Here is a 23120-nt window from a genome sequence, read left to right as displayed (position 1 = left end):
ACTTTGCTCTGCTCATCAGAGGCTCTTGTTGCTGGTAATAGTTGGCAAGACGAGAAGAACTGTTCCGTTCTATTTCTAGTCGTCCTAATCAGCAGGAATAAAGGAAAGCAGATACAAAGAGGGATTATTCATGTGTAGGTAATAAGACAGACATCTTACTCTGCTTTGTGTCTGCTGAGCTTTTTCACAAGGAGAAAAAACGAGAAAAAAACAGCCTGATCAACATTTGATGATAAAAGTTGGCTGGAACTTCAAAAACGAGAGACTGGACGAACGCTAATGTGAACTGGTGTTTGAACAAGATCAAGCTCGAAATATTATCAAAGATAATTATTTATTTAAAAGGAATAAGATAATACAAATGAAACCAAATCATTTTTGTCACATAAACGATTTCATGAGTCATTAACGGCAACAAGATTCCAGCTCTCTCACAGGAAACTCATTTGCCGTTTTACTCGCAGACATTACTCGTTATGAGTTTGATGACATGAATAGCTTTGACACAGGGCGCTTCCGAAAAGTGCTTTCTGTGGAGTAAATACTGTACAGTGCAATGCCAAGTAAACAATACATCACATCTGATCATTCATTGGTAAACATCTTTTATATCAAAGAACTTAAATGTTCAAAGTTTCATCAATACAGTACATTTATAGCAGACTTCACATAGACCCTGGGCAACCTCCCAGCCTCAGAGTATTTCACATTTAATTATCTCCCTTTGGAATTCCACCAACGCCTTCTGAGTAGTGTTGCTTTTTCTGCAACCTTCAGTTCTGTTTCTCCGAGTGCAGCCTCACCCGCTCTTCTCACAGTTCAGCTGCCCTCTGCTCTCCTTCAGTTTGTCTTTCTGGCCCTCTGGAGTTTTCGAGTCTCCTCTCAAATCGCTTACCACGGCTCGGAGGGTTTTGAACCTGTCCAGCCGGGTGCTCTGAGCCGCCTGAAGCCTGACCTCTGAACCCTGAGATGCACTGAGGGAGCTGAGGGAGCGCACCGCCGCCAGGCCGCGCTCCTTCCCGGAGGGACGGCGCGGTGTGGTCATGGTGCCGAGCTCCCCCGGGTGCTCCATGTCCCTGATGACCTCACACAGGTAGCGGGCCAAGTCCTGGCTGGAGAAGGAGAGGGTTTTCTGGGAGCGGCGGAAGGTCAGAGGGGACGGCAGGGTTTCTGTTTCTGACGGGGGGATGGCCAGACGCAGGGCTATAGCTGCGTTGCCATTCCCATTAGACACCCCTTTCTTGTTGTTGTCCTGGGGAAGCTTGGTCTGCGGGTAGGAGATGATGCTTTGTGGGTAGCTGTACCGCAGGGACTGTGCCGGGCTGGGCTGGAGGGAGCGCTGCAGCTCCACCATGTTAAAGGCATTCTGAGAGACCAGCAGAGAGAGAAGCAGGGATTGAAGGAAGGACAGAAGAAAGGAAAAAGAGACATTTATTTTCCCCTGTGTAATCTTTTTTTTTTTTTTTGGAATTTACGAGATAATGGAAAAACAACATTGCCACATGACACCAATCTGTGCTCAGAACAGTGTAACTAAGTTAATGCCTCTGTGTGCAAATGAACCTGCTCCTCAGTCTAAGACGAAGATCCACCATGTAGGAAGAGATGTTGGCATCAACAGCACCATTGATTAGGCAAGTAATTAATTATCTGATTGCAGAGTGGGTGAAAACTGCTATTACCAGCACTATTAAAACAAAGGCATTAACAGCTATTGGTGTCTACTTGCTTAATTTCAGCTAATTGACTCGCATTCCCAGATCTCCAGGGAGCTGATATTTGGTTTTCAATTCAGGGCACCAACAAACACCAGTCCCTAATACATGTCCCTGTTTGCTAGTTTAGCTTCTGTCCTCTCTGATTTGTATTCTTGCATCCTTTTAAAACAGCCCTGAAATATAGTATGATGGCATTTAAAAACACATCAAAATGGAAATGAGAACTTAAAGCAGTGCAGTGTGTGTGTTTAGTGCTGTGTTTACTCTCCCAGGCTGTCTAGTAAATACCAGCGTGCCTATGTGTTTACCTGGTCCTGCTCCCCTCCGCCCTCCTCGTCGTAGTTGAGCACATTTTCTCGGATGTCCTCCCACTCGCCGTGGTGCGCGGACACATGGTACACGCCCTCCTTCAGGCCCTTGTGTCTCCTCCAGCAGGAGTAGAGGAACAGGCCCAGCATCAACACTGAGGGGTGCCAGAGAGCAGGTTAACGCAGCCGGAGCACACACAGACATAATTAAAAGGGGATGCTGAGCAGGAAAAACACATCTTTGGGTGTAAATGAAATTGACAACGTGAGCAGAAAGTGATGATACAAACACTGGCAATACTTGGCACTGGCATATGTGAATATTTTTCCAACAAATGTAAAATAACACCCTACATCCTTCTAAATAAATAGGTAATGCAGACTAAATGGATTTTCCATCACATTAATTCGCCCTGTAAGACCTATTAGCTGCACTGACTGTACAGTCAAGACATACTAATGGAACATACATTGAAGCAGAGGCACCACCTTTCCACCCACTCCCATTGATGTTGCATCTCTGTTTCCTGTCTTATCAAAGACTGCAGTTCCTTGGAAACCTATTAACTGAATTTGTACTCCTCCCAGCTTAAAACTCAAAGCCTCGGTGGCTGTGCTGAACGTGGAGAGGAATGCTGCAGAAGCCGTTCAGAAAAGGTCCTAAAGCACGCACATCAATCACAGCTATTGTGTGCTGAATTATACAACATACTGGACTGACCTTTAAAGTCCATTAATCTCAACCAATATTTTTCTCCCATCTGCCATCCCTCTTTCTCTTCCCCCCCTCCGTGCTATCTGTTTTTTACTAGTTCACACTCTCTTTTTTTTATCTCCCTCATTCCTTTATTTGTCTCTCTGTATCAGAGTTTCCCTCGGTCTTTCCTCTTCCCCACTCATTAAGTCTCTCACGGTTCCTGTTTTCCAGTCCCTCTCTGGCCTCCGTCTGGCCTCGGCTTTTATCTCTCACACTAGATGGGATCCATTTCAACTAGAATGGTTTATATGGTGCGTGCTAAGTATCAGTTTAATTGGAAATCTTCTGAGAAATGCAAGGTAATCACATTAGTCTGGATTTTTAAAGTAATTGCTTTGAAAGAGAAGAATGCACCAACGGCTCTTTGGGGTCACACTAACAGGCAGGTATTCATAAACAAAGAAAGAAAAACAACTCCCTGAGAGCTAATCTCTGCTCAAAAAAAAGTTATCTCAATTAAAAATCATCATCTCTGTTTATTCACTGCCTGGAACATCACCTCGGCTGCTACAGTCATCTACACTGCTCTATTAAAGAAGAAGTGAGATTGTAAGCTTCCCCTCCCTTGCTCCTCAGCTGGCCATCCTCAGTATGGGGTGGAGGGTGAGCTGTATTGATCAGTTGACCCGACTCCTTCACTGCTGGGTCAGAGCGCCCTCGCGGAAAACATCAGAATCTCGATGAGGCCTGGTGCCAACCAGACGCCGGCCCTCCGTCTCAGCCCCAGAATTACCTGCTCCAAGGTGCTGCCTGCAGGCCTGCACTCTCCTCAACCCTAAACACCACCTGAGCTAATATTCTACATGCCTCTATGGGGAGGGAGTTCAATACACAGCACGTAGAGGCTTTCACATATACACAATTAGGCACAGGTAAACACACACCCACTCACACACACACACACACACACACACACTAGTTGCCCCTGTGCCTGCAGCCACTGCTGCCCACAGTTGTGCGTGCGTGTGTGTGCAGCAACATTCCAGTGAGATCAATATCACTTCAGGGTGGAGAACAAACATCGCAGTCATTCATCAATCCATAATGCTGCTGCCTCACTGCCCTCTAACCGTTACTATGAGCAGAGTATTATGATGTTAGACTGGACCGGACTGTGCATTATGAATGAGTGTCGAGTAAACAACTACAACAAAGCTTGATCAAAACACTTAACCCTTTCAGTGCAGCTCCAGTCTGAGGTTAATGAGGAGAAAAATGAGCTGCGAGGTACACGAAACATCAATGGGAGGATGAGGGTTGGGGGGAGAGAAAACTGAAGGAAATGAGCAGAAGGAAATGAGACAGATGAGAGATGAGAAAATAATTTATTTATAAATCTTTCAGGGGATGAAAAGTACAGGCACTTTACATGATCGCTTGGCATCCGGAGCCCATATGGGCAGCTAATTTCTTCCGTTCCTCCAACACCAGAATGTCAGATTTGATGCTGGACTATTGAGGCTTGGTCAGACCTGAGCTCATCTGGCTCTGTCGATAGCACACGCTCAGCTCACATTTTGGTCGGTCTGTGATGGCTTATGTAAAACTTAATAATGGATGATCATTTTAACTTTTAATGCACGCTGAGGCAGAAGAGGAGTCCCCTTTTAATTTAGCACCCAGCTAGCAGTCTCACTCAGTGCAGTGAGTGTGAGAGTGTATTTATGGTAGTGGTTCCTGTGGTGATGAGGGTCATCATTAAACAACTACATACTGTATAATCAGCTGTTCATTAAACCACTGGATTAATCTTATTTCTATATTCAACACTGCTGATCATGAGGTGAAACTTTTTTTTTTTTTTTTGCTTTCAGCTTTGCAGAAGGAATTGTTTAGCTCATATTATTCACTTCTTTTTTCCAAGTGTGAAAATGTAATAACAGTCATCAAAGACAACTCTTTCCAATTTGAATTACATTACCAAACAGACGGTGATTCTTGGTGAGGTGAAAAGTTTGAGCCTTGAATATAAATGCCTCACTGGCGACAGCAGGCAAGTCACTTCAAATGGACTGCACCTTTCTTTAGTTAGCATGCACGCAACACATGAATTTTCATGAACAATGCCAAGGTTATACTTTATCATCTTTGAATTCATTATCAAATATTGAAGACCGCTTTATGTGTTTCACTCTCAAGTGTCAGAATAACTGATGTACCAATACTAGCCACATGCCCTGGAGGGAACGTTGAGTCAGTTATAGAGGCAGGGACAGTGTATTGAATCGCCCAAGCGTTTTATAAGCCTGTCTCTGACAGAAAGACTCATAAACAGCAATGTGGCCCTACAGAGGGTGGTGAGTGCAACAACATGCAAGCCACTCACACACATACACACACACGGCGGTCCTTCTATCTTTGTGAGGACCAGAAAAAATTACATTTCCTTTCCTATAATGCCCAAAACGAACACAATTAGCTCGTCCCTGTGCTCAGCCTTAAAAACGAATTAAAGGGACGGTTTATCTTTTCTGTAGAGATATCAATGCATATACATTTAAAAAGGCCCTTCTGGCGGCAAATATTGAATCTTGCTCCTATTAGATCTTACCAAAGCTTATGACACAGTCATCTGTGCAATTTTATCAGCCTGTTAACACAAGTGGGCCAGTGTCTTCAGCACTTAACTCAATTGAGTCTAGAGCTGAGACATGAGCTGATTAATTGATTAGTTCATCAAGAGAAAATTAATCAGCAACTATTTTGACAACTGATTAATCATTTCAGTCACTTAACAAGCAAACATTGGAAATGCACTGCTTCATATCAGTTTTTCAACATTGTAAATTGCATATATTTATGTTTGGGATGATTGATCTGGAAAAAAACCCACAACAAACAAATACTTAAAGGACGTCACCTAAGGCTCTGGAACATTTTGACTGGCATTTTAAAGATTACTGCAATTGATTAATTGAGATAATAAATGCAAGATTCATCATTAATAAAAAAAAAAAAAAAAAAGGTGGTTAGTTGTATCCTTAGTCATGCCTTACCATTAAAACACGTTATTTCACTTACAATTGACATTTGTATTTGTTTGTGTTATTATCAATTTGTGTCGTTCCTCAGGGTTCAATGTTAGTCTCTCTGTTTTTTCAGTTTGTATATGCTTCCACTTGGACAACGTAATGTAAAAAGATCTATTTGTTATATTTTTAAACAGATAAACAATTGTACCTGCCCCAGAAATCGAACAGTCCAGCTGGTCTTACTACTACTACTTACTCTACTTTTAGACCCCTAAATTGAATTACATTTGGTGCAAAGAAAAATAAAGCAGTTTAGACATTCTTTCTTTAACTAATAAATATATCCAAATTTATATTTTAAGTACTACACACCTGGAAGAGGTCATCCATGAATTCACCTTCTTACCTAAAAAACACTATGTACTCAGACATCACTCAAAACTTCATAATTCAGCAGTGATGTGCTCGACGGGCACAATGTTAAGAACACATAACCCCTTAGCTTATACTTATTGATTTTAAGATTCTACTCCTCACCTATAAAGCAGTCAGTCATCGGGCTCTGGTATACATTTCTGAACTTATGACCTCTAATATGTCAGAAAGCAGCCTTAGATCATCCTGTAAGTCAAAGTGTTCAAAGGGAGGCTTTTTTAAGTGAAGGCCCTCAAACTCCCACACCCAAGGATTGCCGATTCGGCTTTAACTTTGACATATTTCATAAAAAAAATTCCTTTTAAACACCCTCGCACTTTAATTTGTCTGCACAATGATAACATATTGTGAACTGAACCTTATATTAATATAGCTACCTTACTCTGGTGTTTTTGTTTTCTTTTATTTATCGCTGTTTATATTGTTTAATGCCAGCTTTTTTTGGCCACGACACAATGTATAAAGCTCAAGTAAATAAATAAATTTGCTCTTTAATTTTCTTGATTTAATAAACACATGGAAAATCGGATGTTTTCATACACATACCTGTTACTCAGCCATACCCAGGCTTTACTTTTTATATTTTCACTGGTTAGAGCATTTGTTATTTATAATGTGCACTTGTCAATGTGTCAATCAAAGGCCACATTTACACCCCCTCCACTTCACTCTGTGTTGTGCCTACTGTGCTATAGCTGGGAATGTGTTGTGAGACTGTGGTTAGTTTTACATTTAGTCACAAGCCATGTCATAAATAATAATTTCCTTTCTTTCCCCCAAATACCTCAACAAACATTAAACGTCTGACCAGACCTCAAAACCACATTACCACGTATTTAATTTTGAAGACATAGTCCTCTGTGGCCAGCTAGTAGTGGGTGTTTTTTAATCATAGAATGTAAATAGCAAGCTGGTACATATTATCCTCCAGCTAGCCCGCATTTTAAAATACACAATGCACAAAATTGTTTCTTCAAATTGAAAGTTTTTAGAGGGGACAAAAACATGTTGTTTGCTGTTGTGAATGTGAATGTTTTTATATTTTGTATTTTGGCACAAAATGTTTTTGTAGATTACCCTGTTTACTATTCTTTCTTTATTGCATGCCGCTTGCTGCCAGATTTCTGAGCACAGGAATTTTGCCCCATGTATGTCCATGTAATAACAATGAGACAGACCGTAACCTATATCTAACCCATAGCCTCGAGTTACCTAAGAATGACACTGATTAAAGTCAGAGACAATAAAAAGCTGTCCCTACTTTGGCAGTGTTTCCTGACGCAAGTGTTGCCTGATTACAGCTCCAAACAGTGCACATGGCACCGAAGTGCACGATATGGACACATTTAGGGGGGCCTGGGAAAGCAGAAATGTACAGAGAAATGTGGAAGAAAAGGCAAGAAAAAAAAGACATCAAGGGAATAAAATGAGTGGATGGTGGGATATAAAATAAGTTGGACAGATAAAAAGTAAGGCTGAGAGGGAAATTGACTTCTGAAGTCAGAGCGTAACATTGGAAGAGACAGGGGACACAGAAGTGATGAGAAATATAGCAAAACACATAAAGAAACTCCCCCGATTCTCCGGGGACTTTTACAGCTTCCCTGTGAATCACAAATTAAGTCATACAATGTTTCCCTCCCTGCTTCTCATTCAGTTTTGTTTCATGTTTTCACCAACCTCCCATAGAGAAATCACATCCTGGTACAACTCAAGAGATCAATACAGCAACAAGATATGTGTATGTAGATTTTACAGAAGCAAACAGGGGTGAAAAACAAATAAAACAGAGGATGTTACAGATAAAAACCAAACGTAATTCAAGAATTATACCATGAAGATGAGGAAAAAACAAAATATATGATGAAAATCAATGTATTATAGATGAAAAAGAAAGAAAATGGCAGACATAAAAATATAGAATACATGAAAAAAAAACATGAGAGGAGATGATGACATGAGTGTCGGGTCACCACAGGTAGAAGAGGACATAGTCGACATAGCTACCTAGAAAGGCCATGACACAGATGCTGATGGCGAACATAGAGCTGAGGCTGAGGCTGTTGCTGTCCTCGTGGAACATGGCAAGCGACACCTCGCAGTGGCGTCCCCGGTAGCCCTCGCTGCAGCGGCACGAGTAGCGGGACGGAGAGTGAGCCACACAGGTGCCGTGGCGGCACGGCCGGCTGGCGCACAGTGTGTAAACACACACTTTGCCCAAGGAGCTCTCTTTGGTCATGTGGCCAGGAGGACATCTGTGAAGAGAAGAGACAGTAGCGTAAAGCAAAGACAAGAGACACTTGAGAGGCTGTCAGATAAAAGGAGCACTGAATTCTACAGAGCTATGACACCTAAGCTGACAGTGTAAAAATAAATCCCTCAGGAATTACACCTCTTATATCAGATTCAAAGATATGCTCTTTGAAGGTTACAGAGTGTCGACTGTAACGTGAAAAACCAAATGAGAAAAGAAACTGAGAAGCTAAGATTGGCTTTGCAGTAGTAGTAGTCCCATGGTATATTTGTACAAAACATCCCCTGAATATCATTCACCCCTGCCCCCTGCTTCTCTCAGTGCTTTGTAACCTGAGGCTGTGCAGCAATCACAGAATATGGATATCCAACTGCAGTGAAAAGTCCCACACTGTTTCGAAGTCTTGAAATCACAGTCAGGAGATTCGGTGGTCCTGCAGAGTTTAAAGGGGCAGCCGAGACTGTGACAGCAGCTGCTGTTATACACTATTTTCTGAGCTCGACACACTATTAGACACACAGTGTAACAGCGCTGAACTCAGCCAAGCTGCCATCTGGTGGACACTTTGATGTGAAGTGTGCTGCAGGAATCTCTGATCTCATAGATGCACAATCTGCGAGTGAGCACTACATTATCTGTTTTGACTACTGTACATTTGATTTTTTTCTCTATGTGCATGTGGATTTATACATTGTCACTAATGATTTTAGTATTGCTGATAAAGGGTTTACAAGTGTTTTACAGATCATTTAAATGCCATTAGCAAGAATATCTTAAGTGTTGCCTGTTATAATTTCCAGTACATAAGCATAACATACTCATGATTTTCCACTTTCTAATAAAACATCAGCAAAAGTGAGTAACACATATGTAATAAGACATTAATAAGCGGATTAACCATTGAGCACATAGTTGTAAATGTTAATTAACTGTTAATATATGGATCTAAGTCTGATGTCATGATGGAGAAGCAGCCCAAAGGATTTTTTCACATTCTGGCAATGCAAAAGTTGTTCTTATTAATGTGTTGTAAGTGATCAAAAAGGCAGAGCATTAATAAATGATATATTAAACATTAATAAAGTCATAAATTACAGCTTACAAACCCCTCATTAAACATAACTGGAAAAAGGACTAACTATGAAATCATTTGTTGTTGTTAAAGTTGTTTTTGGGTTGTTTTAGGTTACTGCTCTTCCTGTAAAGATTTTTAAGCAGAAAATGAAGTATTATTATCAGTATTATCATAATAGTCATTTATTAATCATGGTGACTTGGTTGTCTGTCTTTGGGATGAACACAGAGTCATAATTTTCCAAGCTGTTTGCCTTGAAATATTGTATACTGGGACCAATTGGGTCTTTTTTAGTCATATGTTGCTTTGAAAACTGGTACATAAACATAACTGGTACACAAAAGCTGATTCCCAGACCCTGTTTATATCTAACAAATGATAATAAATAGCATTCAACCTAATGTGATCAGCTGTTAATACTGTGTATAAGTTACTTAACATTTAAAGTTTCTTTTCAAAAGGTTATAATCCTCTATCTATCTGCTGTAGTAAATCTATACTGTGCAAGTACATGGGTCTTGGTGCTGTTCCTTAATACAATTTGCAGGCTGAGTGTTGCGTTACTAATTTTATTATAAGCACGGCTGTGGTATGCAGTCCTTGTCTCTGGGTGTGTGCGTGCAAATGTGTGCGGAACGTGCCTGCATACTGTAAGACCTCATTAACACGCTGGGTTATTTATTCTGTATTTATTTACAGCACCTGCACTCGTGATGTCTCCAGAGGTCCACGCAGACCAAGGGAGGGGAGCAGTGATGTTTCCTGCAGGCTTCTGAAGAGCAGCCGACTGAGACGCCCTGCGAAGTGACCACCTGAAGCCCCTCTGAGGGCTGCTCCCGACCCAGAGGGATGGAGCGCCCGTTAAACCTCACATCTCGCAAACAGCCTGGTGGAGGAAGGAAAAGAAAAAAAAAAAAAAAAGTTTACAATGTCAAAAGACACAAAGTCCTCGGGCAAAATCTTTTATGGACATGCATTTACACCACGGCGGGGGTGTAAACTCAAACACACAGACACACATGCGCTGACACACCTGCTGACCAACGCATGTGCGCCTTCTCACGCATGCAAACACACAAACAGCCCGAGGCTAAGCTGTCAGCATGGACTTCTTTTTTTTTTTTTATTTTTTTTTTTTGGAAGATATTTTCTCTGCTGGTAGTTTGCTCACTCTGTGGGAAGTATGAGGTCTAACACATCATTTAAATACAGATCAGTCCCACTGACTCACTTTTGCTCATCTGCTTGAAACTAAGGGATCAAACACCTTTGGGCCAGGTTATGAAATGCAGAAGCACCAGTGGGTGGTAAAAATAAGCGTTGAATTATTCATGTGTTCGCTAATTTGAACAGCTAAACACGTTAACTGTGATGTCCACTCCTCCAAGTATGTGCTTGCAAACCTGTTGATTCATTTACCTCATCAGGAGGTTTTTTCACTCGGTATTAATTCATCTGTTTACTCGTTTATCTTTAATTTACACTTATTCTGTCTCATCAAATCAAAACACATGAGCAGCCATCTACCGAGGAAGCTCCGGTTGTGTCCCGAGGGAAAAGAGTTCCCGAGCATCACTGCAGAGGGGTCAATGATGATCTCTTGACTTCGTCCAGGCGAGGCCGTGACTTCACGTCGTCCTCCACCTCCGTCCAGTCGCAGGGTGAACTCCCTGCCGTAGCGATCCAGCTCCACTTCATGCCACTCCCCATCATTGAGGTGATGGTAGGGCAGGGTCAGGTTGTAGTCTCCATCTCCGAGGTTGTAGAAAACAGCCAGCAGACCCTGAATGACCTGAGACACATAGTGGAGCTTTGCTGATTTGAAATGCAGGCAGTCACACAGACAAGAAAACCTAAGTAGCAAGAAATAATAAAGTTGTTTTTATGTGTTATGGATGGGCTCCAGATTTAAGGCATCAATATTTCTTCCCCTAGATATGGAAGACTTCTGCAAAACAAGCCGGTCTGTTTTGTCATCCGTCCTCACTAACACAAATAGTGTTAGTGAGGATTTCAAGGCTTGTAATGGCTGTGTGAATAAAAATGTAAAATGGGGTGACACAAATTCTAAACCGACAGACCTGGACTCCTGCCACATTGTGCTGTGTTGATGGGTAAAAACAGATCTTGAGCATAACAACATCATAAGAAGTAGGCCAGCTCCCGTGGTGAAAGAAAAGGCAGCAAAGGTTGGGCCAGACAAGAATTGTGATATTAAACTATACCAAGAACAGACTCTAAGTGGCGAACCTGCCAGAAAAAAATGGCATGAAAATTTCAGTGGTGAGAATTTATTCAGCAATATTGCAGCCATGATGCTCTGCAGAGCTGCCGTACACATCGCTGCATGGCAGAAGCGGGAGTGATCCCGAAGGGAAGGTATACAAGAAACAACAATTATCTTCAGCAGTTAAGGATGAGCGAACACAATGGACCCAACCAATGAGGGGCTCCCATAACTGCAGCTTGTACATGTCCAAAGCTTAATTGGAAACAGTGGGGCAAGATAATTCACATTCAGCCCGGCCTGCATTAACTATTGCTCCCTCAGCATGGGCATCTCGAATGTGTCTCCCCCACTGGACACACACACTCACGGTAAAAGCTGACTATGCTCTCCCCACTGCCTCATCCTGCCCTCAAGTCCACAACAAAAATGAGCAAAGGACAAAGGACTCAATCAATACTCGGGAAAAAAATCTGATTATATAAACTTTCTGCACTGCCCCCAGAGATCTATGCAATCACCATTAAGCACAAAATGTTCAAGTGTGTTTCTCAAGTCTGAATAGAACGTTTCAAACTCAAATCACATTTAATAAAAAAAAAAAGAGAAAAAAAAAGAAAAGGAGAAACTACGATTTTAGAGTTTTACTGTTCTTAAGGGTCACTGGTCTTTGAGAAAGCACTGCATGCCAGTCGCTCCCAAAAAACTCCCTCACAGACTGCATTAGATGAATGTTTTCTTTACAGAGACACCATACTCCTTGGAGAGCTGCATGTTGTTTATACCCGGCTAGCCCTCGGTAACCTTTGTGTGAAAGTGTGGTTATTTATTCAGTGTGCACTCTATCCCATATCTACCCTTAAGAAAAAAAGGGGAGAGAGACAGCCCTTTAAATTAGGGCTTGTTGTCGGCAAACACACCAGGCTTGAGCTCAAGTGTTTCTAAGAGCTTTGAGACAACCATGCTGAAAATGCTTCAGCGTGCTGCCACAGACAGACATCAGATGTTTTATACAGCTCACCAATTCAGCTCCAGAGAGGGCTTCACAGAGAGGGCTTCACAGCAAGCATACAGTAAAGGCTACAGCCTTTTCCTCTTCCTGTCACCGTGGGACTGCAACAAGGGAAGAGGACAACATTGTTTTTCCTCATGAAGTGTAAAGACCCAAAGAGGAACAAGAGATGAGGTCGATGCTTTAAACAATGCTGTCTAACAAATAACAAGCCCAAAGACAAGATGTTTTTAAAGACAGACCAGTGGTGTGGAATATACCATAACGGAGACAGGTTCACTGCAAACAGCTGACCTGAGAGTTAGCTGAAAGTGACAGTCCTAACACAGCCATTTACTTCCAGGTGCTGTTTACACTCGGCCTGTCAGTCAATGAGACTGAAAGGCCTCGACAAAACGCTGGCTTCATATCCACTCAGGAATGTGTCAGGCAGGAGAGGAATGCTGTTATGGAGGTTTGGCAAAGTGAGGGAGACTTGCCTCCTGAAGAAAACGCTCAGTGTGAGCACCACTCCACGGTTGTGGCAAAGCGAGCAGCTTGCATGCAGACGTGACTTTGAGTTCACCACTCAGAGCAAAGCTGTGTCAAAACCCTCAGGTTCGGAGCACGGGATCTGACCTTCACTTGAGAGCAGTCTGCCCTTGCATTACAGTGCACGCTGTTCCTTGCTTGCCACACTGAATTGTGCTTGAAACACAGAAATAACCTTGAATAAAAAGAGGCCTAATTTCTGAAATAGCAGCCTCTCAATAGCAGAATTCTTCAGACTCACTGAAAAGACCTTGTCGAGAACATGCATATGTCAATCACCCAGCCCCCTCAGTATCCACCCATATGTCTCCAACCCTGATATTACTCACTCTCAGTCTGACAAGCATTTGCAGCAATCATTGTCCGCGCTTTAATTATCATCTTAAGGCCCACAGACAAAACAATCAGAGCTGTCAAGGTAGAGGGTAGAGACCAGCTGTGACTCACCTCTAAACGTAGGTATTCATTCTGCTCCTGGGAAAGCAGGCTGAGGATGACGCCAGAGGCGGCACGTGTCCGAACCCCAACCTGGACCCTCGTCTGTCGCGCAGGCAGCGACCACAAGAGCTGGAACTGAACGTGGCTCCGGCCGTCAAAGGAGAACTCTGGAGCCACTTGTCAATCAAAAACACACAAGGCTTGTTCAATTAATTCAGCTGTCATGTGGGAAATGCGCGAGGATATCACAGTGAGGGCGTGCTGTTCTTTATGTAAGGCGAGGTTATCTTCCCACTGCAGCAAAGTGAAGTTTTGGAACGCGGTACTTCCCACATGTACCATTTGGACTGTACACTTTGTGAGGCTTAAAATCCCAAACCCTACTGAGATCTCGCCGCTCTTTCCCTGAAAACCTCATGGTCGATTGAAAAGCAAATATATGTGCTTACCTTGATCACACTGCGGCCCCGTAAAACCCGGTTCACACAGGCAGCTGAAGGAGCCCCACTCGCTGTGACAGCGACCCCTCTTGCCGCAGGAGGACGGTTGCTCCATGTTGGTGCAGTGGTCATCAATAAGAGAGCAGCCTGGCACAGTGTTGGTGGATTCAGCTGGGGAACCAAGGTCATATTGCTGAATGGGAGAAGAAGAACAGAAGAAAAATGCAAATAGGAGAAAAACTCAGCGATGGGAGAAAAAAATGAAAGTGTGGATATCTGTCCTTGCAACGACAGTCACTGAGTGAACAGTAGTGTGATTGAAGATAAGGACAGAAAAAAGTATCTTTTAATTGCTGATTATTCAATGAAATCATCTTGATTTATCTAATTGATCATGCACAGGGAAATTTAAGTGTCACAGCAGCGGAAACGCAAAGAACAAGAGATGAAAGCTTAAAAAACCTAGATTACCTAGATCACATTATGAACACCTATGGTATATGATCATGAAACCAGGAAAAAAAAGAAGTACTGAACACCATGCATAGATATAATGACAGTGTATTATAAACACAAATAATCTAAATAATGTCAATAGAAGCGTAGGTTGTAATCAATAAAAACAAATTGCGTTCTGGAACTGGAATCAGCCGGTTGTTATGGTGTCTTTTGTCTGCAGTCAGCCGTGTTTGTGGCAGCATGACAATGAGGCTACTGCACTTGTAGCAACAAAGCAAAAGTGCCTTTCAGTGTGAGGATAATAGTGCAGAACGTTGCAACAGTTGAGTAGTGTCATTGACTCACAGCACAGTAGTTGTTTGTTGTATATGATCTTGAGGATTTAATGCTCTACTCCTCGACATGCCAGATATTGTGATTTCCAACCCACTACATGTATTAACAGCTATCGTTACTGCTTGCTTTTTATTTATTTAAGATTTTACATTCAAAACTATGATCATCTTATAAAGTTTGTATTGTTATAGATTACACAAGCTAAATTTAGCACCACAACATCCATCCGCAGAACAATATTAATCTATAATTTATGCATCACTTGTAATAATCGAATAGTGTAATACATAGTACCTTAATACTGAGTGATGCTGTTCTGCTGCTTAATGAGCATTCTTGCTTTTGAGACTCCAGTATAGTTTGTTGATATTACATGTGTATCTTTGCATAAAGGCACCCAGTGGAATTTCTGACTATTAGTGGCGCTACAGAGCAATATTTCTATGAGAGGGTGTCTATTTTGTTCGTCTAGGCACGCACACAAGGATGCACATGTACGAGAATGTGCACACAAAACATATTCCTGCCAATGGTTTTACATGAGTCCACCAATTCAGGTGGAGCAAGAAACAAAGCAAGGCACCAACAAACTGCAGTTAAGAAAGAGACTGCTGGAAAGAACACATGGATATGAATGTAAGTAGAATTTTCGTTTGGAAGAAAACTCCTCAGAGCACCTTTAAGCACTTTTGGATGCAGAGCTTGTGATTAAAGGATGGGTTCATCTGCATTCTTGTCCAGCTTTTTCAAATGGAAATTTGGCTGTATGAGGTAGTTATCCATAGCCAACGTAATGCTTTCATTGCTTTACCTTGCTGTCAGAAGGCCCTTTCTAAGTGGTAACTGAAGCTGTTAGATCACCCTCTTCAAAGCCACCAGACTGCTTTGACAAAAATGGCATTTACCTCACAGAACACAGGAGTTGCTGGTCTGTCGCTGCCCTGATGGGTTAGTTGTGTTATTGCGTGACTTTAGTGAATCCGAACTAACGTGGCGCACACAGCAGTACATTGCTTAGCTTCCGTGCCATTTAGGGAGTTAGAGGCATATAGCTAAATTGGTGGATCTATAACACACAGTTCTCAAAAAGGCTGGGCTCACTCACAAAGTGGCAAATTAGATGGGCTGGGAGGAGGTAAAAATAGTAACATCATTATGCAGAAACCCATGTAAGGTCATGTGGGAAAACGTTTTCAGGTGGGCTCAGAAAAACAGCATTTTGACATATGTGCTTCAACCAGAACTTGAATGTTGGGATTTAAATACATAAGGAAAATTACTGGGAAGCTACAGAATCATATAAAAACCTCACAAATAAATATATAAATTTAATAAAAAAGAAAAGAAAATGAACCTGCTCTCTAAAGAAGTATTTCACTGCTGAAAAGATGGTCTTTTCATAAAACTAGGCCATCTATGCGAAAGAAAGATGCAAATACTTATGAAACTGGCACTATATGCCCAGTAAAAACTGGTGGGTGACATAATAGGAGCTTGTCCGTTTTGATACAGGAAACAATATCAAACAATATCTTGAATCAAAGTAAAAGTGTTAGTTAAATATGTTTCTGAAAACATTTTAGGTGAGAAACAGGCAACGCAGTAACAGAATTTTGGTTCATATTTAATCAGCCTGCCTAGTTTTACCGTTTGATCGGAATTAGACCCGAGATTGACATAGTAATGAGCGTACAAAAATACGGAAGTACAATCTGTAGTTTGAGCAAAACCCTAGAGCCAGCGAAAATGGCTCTAAAGCTTGGAGACGACCAAAGAGATCTGGGTGCTGGTGAGATGGAGGGAAGTTTACCACTGAAGGAAGCAGAGGACCGAGGAAACAATCTCCTCCTGCACGTGGGCAAAACTAAAGAGATGACAGTGGACTTTGGGAAGAAGCAGCAGAGGAACTATGCCCCCCTTAATATCCTCGGCTGAAAGGGTGGACAGCTTCAAGTACCTCTGTGTCCATGTCACTGAGGACCTGCCCTGAGCGATGCATACTGACTCAGTGGTAAGAAAGGCAAGGCAGAGACTGTGTCACCTCAGACCCTTGAGGAAATTCTAGGTATCCCCTCATACATTGAGGAATTTCTACTCTGCAATATCGAGAGCATCTGGACTGGGAACATCACTGCCTGATATAACAACAGCACCAAACAAGACCACAAGGCCTTGCAAACAGTGGTTTATATAGTAGAGCACACTATAGGCGCTGCTCCACCCTGCCTAAAGGATGTTTACATCGGGCACTGCAAAAATAAGGCCAGGAGAATCATAAAAGATCCCAACCACCTGGATAACTGCCTTTTCTTTCTGCTGAGGTCGGGGAAGAAGGTACCGGTTAAACCAGGCCAGCACTGAGAGGCTCAGGAAGAGCTTCTACCCTCAGGCCACAAGGATCGTGAGTCAAGACTCTGCCCAGCTTCATAATCTTATATTCACTATTACAGTATGTTTATGATGCACAAGTTGATGGAACTAGCAGAATTTTACTGGAACTGTATTTTGTCTAATTTTATGTGAGAAACAAATTGATTTATTGATTGATTGGGTTCATTCACACTACCCACATTGTTGCGATAAAAAGATGGTTGAAAATCGGCAAATTATTCCTTTTAGTGTTGAAGTTGTTGTATTACTGCTTTTACTGAAGTAAACTATTTAAGTGCTTCTTGCGCCACAGTCCTTTCATATAAATAGCTGTGCTGAAGTATACACAGTATTTCTGCAATAAAAAAGTAAAGAAACAACACAGATCCTCCAGCACCTGTGTGGCCTGCCACCCAAACTGGTAAAGAATAATTACAACAATACAATACAGCAATCTACTCATATACACCTGGCTTCATAAACAGGCCCCATGCGTATTTACTAAACTCTGCCAGCTCCACACAGTACCTTGCTGTCCACACGCAGGTTTCTTATACATCCAGTATAGTGTTTGTGCTGCAGCTGTGGGTATTCATAGGAAATGTTCTCATTGACCCCTCCGAGCTGCAGTACATGACTTCCATTCAGATACCTGGGAAAGAAAAGCAACTCTCAATAAAAAAGCAAACAGAGAAGAAGAAAGAGGGAACAGCACCATGTAAGTTCTCAAGGTTAAAATTCAGAACACAACTCTCAATATAAAGGAACAAGAACGCAGGCAGAAGAGAAGGAACACACACACCATATGAGCTGTCAAGGTTAAAATTCATGGTTTCATTCTTTTCCTGCTGAGGCTGTCATCACTGTTACAGCTCTCTGACAACAAATATGACATCTTTTTCTTGTTTTTTTCCCCTTATAGTGAAAATAAATGCACAATGGGTAAATTACATTTGCCTGAAACGGTCAAAACACAAACTGATTCAGCACAGCAGCTCTTAGCATCTTCAAAACTGTCTGCACAAATAAGATAAAACTGAATGTTTTTAATGCTAATTTTAGCTTGTTAACAAGTTCATTCTCTGTTTAACATATTTTGTTTAATGTTCAACATAACTATTTGTACTACCTAATAAGTTGAAACTCACACAGTGAGGTTTTTTTTGTTACGAGTTATTAAAATGAATAGCAGTGGTAAAGCCCTTATGTACATTGTTTAACTTTCATAAACTCAAAGCTTAATTACACAACAAAACAATGAGCACAGTGCCAGGCCGAGCCCACGATGGGAGAAAACAAACTCAGCTGTGACTATGTGCGGAAGCATAGTCAGAAAGATTAATTGGTATTTTAAGAATTATATGGGAGGATTTCATCAACAGTTTCTTCCCTCCAGAGAGGACAAAAATTGAACACTGTGAGCTTAAAATGGTCTGTTTCACTATTTGATTTGATTTCAATAAATTACTGCATGCAGCTTGTACATAAACACCTCTTTAGACACGGTTTTCTGAACATGAAGCGTAAGACAATGCGTGTTTGTTTAATATACCAGAGGGAGGGGCTTAACTCTTTTTTATGTTGAGAGAACAAGAGCCTTTTTAAAGGAGTGCTTCACGCACAAAATGACCATTTGTAATTCAATTAGTTGAATTTATGAGTAAAATTTTGTTTTTCTCGCATGCCTCCACAGAAATCGGTAAACACATTGATTTTTTTGGACTAACTGAGGACCACGTTTAACAGCAAAACCATATAAAAACATCCGTTTACAAACTCTCACACAACTCGTGCAGTATAATCTCAGTCTCTATTTATTCAGTCGTATGCTTGGTACTTTGAAAACAATTTTGCAAAAAAACTGAAACTGAACTTTAAGTGAAACTATGCTCTCATCAAGGCCAGACTCTAATACCAAGGTTTTTTAGTGAAAAGGCATGTGTTTGGGAAGCACCAAGCATTCGACTGGATAAATGAAACCTGGAGTTGTGCGAGAGTTTGTAAATGTTTTTATATGGTTTTCTGGTGTTAAATGTCATCCCCACTACGTCAGTATTTTTTATGTAGACGTGAGAAATACAACATCTTCTTGACAAATTCAAGGTAAAATGGCATAACTGATTTACAAATGGTCATGTTCTGGTTGAGGTATTCCTTTAAATTCATAAAATATGACTGAATTTCCTTGAAGTCTGGACTAGTGGTCAGCCAAAACAAGTATCCTGAAAACACCACCTTAGGCTATAGGAACTATTGAAAGGACACTGTTTTTTCACATACAATGCATTAAACTATTTAACAGTTAATCAAAAAAACAATAAACAAAGTGGTAAATATTGAAAATAATCTTGATTCAAATGTTAGTTTCAGTTATGTAGCACCACCTCTACTGATAACCACTACTACTACTTCTTCATCTAATCTTTCAGTCCTATATCAATATTACTGGGCTGCGATGTTACGTAAATTGTGTGTCACAACACCTGTATTACACATGTGACCAAGTAAGTTCCGCATGCCAGCACATTATAAACAGAATTAAATATCAATATCATTAATAGAGCTGTCAACATATTCAATTAATCGATAACTTGTCAACTATTGAATGAATAGCCAAAAAAGCTGATCCACATTTTTTGCTATTCTCTGACATTTTACAGACCAAAAAAAAACAAATCAATTGATCAAGAAACAATCAACAGATTAAGCAACAAAGAAAATAATGATTAGTTGCAGCCATGATCATTAAAATGCTACTAGTCTAATAGGGTAGAACGTACATAGCCTCTATCCAGTGAAGCCGGAATATCCTTCATAAACACTATATGCAGTGTTGTTATCACATCCATATTTAAAAACTGACTTTATTCCTCATTTTTCTCTTTTACCACTCTGCAAACTGCTGCATCTGTGACTGCTAATGCTGCACTCTATATAGGATTGTTTACCCCTGTGGGGACATGGGGCACTAAGACACTGTCCCTCTGGGCCAAGCATCCTTTTAGATATAAAAACAGTGAGGAGAACAAAACCATAGAAGATTAATAGTTTTCAACCACAGGAAAACCCCAGAAGGACCCCTGGAGAATTTCTAAACCCTAATTGTTGGCTACAACCATAAACACAAGGGTTCTTCAAAATAAACATGTAGCCACATTTATTTACTTGCCTATACGTTCATGCATCTATTATAAAATATAATGAATACAATGCGTTTTTTATCCCATGACCTTAGTACTTATCGGCTCCCTTCAGGATTCAGAAGGAGCGCTTGGTATTTATACTGTGCAGTGCTGGTCAGACTTGTTCCAGTCATTGATCTTACTTGTCCCTGTTGGGTGTGACCCCTCGGATTTCACAGGAGGAGCGGTCCTCTGTCATTGCCCATGAGTCCACGCCTTCCGTCTCCATGATAATCGCAGTGGAACATCGATCGAGAGTGAAGCGCACTTCCTTTAAATTGGGTGAGAGTGGAGAGAGGTCATCGCTGCTGTACATGTGGATGTATGAGTATATTTTAGCCAGGCGCTCTTTAATAATTACAGTATGAATTTCAATCTGAGACAGGGCGAAAAAGAGAATGACATGTCTCTTACTTTGCTGTTGCTCCTCACATCAAGGCGATGCCAGCGTCTGTCCGTCACCCCGATATTATTTGTTAACTGGAGGACCAATGTGCCAGAGCCATGGTTAATTTTCAGACTAGGTGTCCCACCAATCAGCTCTGAGGAAAACAAAGTTAAGAATTTACTCCGATGTAAATCAAGATCATTATACCTGAATCAAATCTTTTTCACTCAAAAATGCTGTTAGAGATTTGTAGGATAGAAAAACAGCTTAACTTGCTCGCGCTGACAAAATGTACAAGCAAGGTTAAGAAAACTGTGATGAAATGTATCTGAAATAAAGAAAAAAGAGGCAAGATGCAAATTACTAGTTCATACAGGCACGGCAAAAAACCCATGGGATGTATGAAAGCATCTCACCTCACAGTACGAACTTAAAAAGAGAGAACGACAGTATAAAACAGCTGGATTGTAGCATTTAATCCGAAGCCATGTGCTCACCAGAAACAAGGCGATGGAAAACACTCACACTTAAACATGAAATAGGAAATAAGAATTAATTAAAGGGTCGGTTCATCCAAATTAAAGTTCACAACCAGCTCTGTGAATTATGCAGCACTGATGACACTGTTTCTGGAATTAGATTTTTTTTTTCAAATCTCATTTTTAATATGATTGGAGCCCCACAAATGAAATTGAATTAACCTTCATTATATTGGGGTGGACGCAGGAATCAGAGAGACGGATATCTCAAAACACAACACAAGACTATCTGCATGGGTAGATACCGCAAGTCGTAAATGAGAAAATATGTATTTTGTGTGTAATTTGGGTAAACCAACCCTTTAAGTTCATCAACAAACCATTGTTCATTCTGGGAAAATTGACTGAGCATTAAACTCTTTCACAGCAATGCCCTGAGTTCACATTCAACAGGCTAGAAGGACACAAATATATGACAGCAACTGCAATAAAATGATGAAAAAGTCCATTAAAACAAATAACTAGCAGCAATGTCTACCAAGAATTATAAACAGCAATAAAAAAAAACTGTAAAAAGATGAAAAAGTTAAACAACAAAAGCAAAATCGGCCGTAAATAACTATCATATTTGTCAATCAACCAAAACAGGAGCACTGAAAAACAACCATATCATCTAGCATACACTTGAAATGATCTAATGACATCTGTCTTATTTAAATACCTCTTCTAACTTACTCCATTTAATAAGTGCGAAAAAACTAAAAGCTAATTTACCAAGGTCAGCAGTGATCTGAGGAGTTTCAAGGGATAAAAATTCCTGTGAGTTTGTGATGAGAGATGGATTTGATTTTTAAAAGAGAAGTGAGGTAGAAGTGTAACTTCCCTAGCAATGCCTTAGAAACTAAAAGGAGGCAATGTGAGAGAAGTCCACCCCACATTCTCATACAGCTCACAGTGGTGAGTTCCAGTTAGCCCTAGTGTAAAAACAAAATCAATTATGGAGAGAGAAAATGGTAATTGGAGATTGTGCATATCTATGTATAAGTGTGTGCCTGTGTTTATGCAAGAGAGACTGAGCATTTACCCCATCATAGCTGCCTGCAGCACAGCACAAAAAGATGATTTAGACTGGTTGCTATCACATTTTATAATCACTCATAATCTGCATAATATTTCCAACATTACTTTAAAACCTATCTTTATTATTTAAAGCTTTCCCAGCTGGCCAGCACCATTTTAGACGCTGATTTTCGGTTAAATTTAGGTTGTGACGTCGGGTGACCACAATGCAATGACAAGATGTCTAATACCAACGTCAATTTGACCTAGAATACTGACGACAGATAATGCTTGTATTTTGTTGGTATTAAGTTGTGTTGCAAAATGTAACATCTTCCAAACATCTCATGCCAATGACCTCTTGACATAGAATAACGACATTTGGTTCTGAGGTAGGGCGGCACGGCAGTGTAGTGGTTAGCAGTGTTGCCTCACAGCAAGAGGGATTCCTGGTTCGATCACAGGAGGGAGCCCCTCTGTGCAGCACTTGCATGTTCTGCCCGTGTCAGTGTGGGTTTTCTGCAGGTACTCTGGCTTCCTCCCACAGTCCAAAGACATGCAGGTTAATTGGTGACTGTCAACCCTGTGATAGTCTGCCAACCTGTCCAGGGTGTACCCCGCCTCTTGCCCAATGTCAGCTGGGATAGACTCCAGCCCCCCTGCCACCCTCAAGAGGATAA

The 23120-nt window shown here is 41.1% G+C and overlaps 1 protein-coding gene across 1 annotated transcript in view; it reads right to left on the bottom strand.

Moving 5' to 3' along the window:
* Positions 1-318: 318 nt before the first annotated feature.
* Positions 319-23120, bottom strand: part of LOC117253938 (neural-cadherin-like) — a 100597-nt gene continuing 77795 nt past the window's right edge. The window contains exons 24-33 of the mRNA XM_033621833.2: positions 20929-21056; positions 20658-20785; positions 17861-17984; positions 14177-14360; positions 13737-13903; positions 11047-11311; positions 10222-10405; positions 8198-8445; positions 2027-2181; positions 319-1366 (exon numbers count right to left, since the gene is read on the bottom strand). Coding sequence (XP_033477724.1) covers positions 800-1366; positions 2027-2181; positions 8198-8445; positions 10222-10405; positions 11047-11311; positions 13737-13903; positions 14177-14360; positions 17861-17984; positions 20658-20785; positions 20929-21056 — 2150 coding nt within the window. The 3' untranslated portion in view covers positions 319-799. The remainder of the gene's footprint in view (positions 1367-2026; positions 2182-8197; positions 8446-10221; positions 10406-11046; positions 11312-13736; positions 13904-14176; positions 14361-17860; positions 17985-20657; positions 20786-20928; positions 21057-23120) is intronic.

The sequence above is a fragment of the Epinephelus lanceolatus genome, chromosome 5 (genome assembly GCF_041903045.1).
Source record: "Epinephelus lanceolatus isolate andai-2023 chromosome 5, ASM4190304v1, whole genome shotgun sequence".
Taxonomy (NCBI): Eukaryota; Metazoa; Chordata; class Actinopteri; order Perciformes; family Serranidae; genus Epinephelus; species Epinephelus lanceolatus.
The sequence above is the reverse complement of the archived record's forward strand: the minus strand, read 5'-3'. Positions and strand labels throughout refer to the sequence as shown.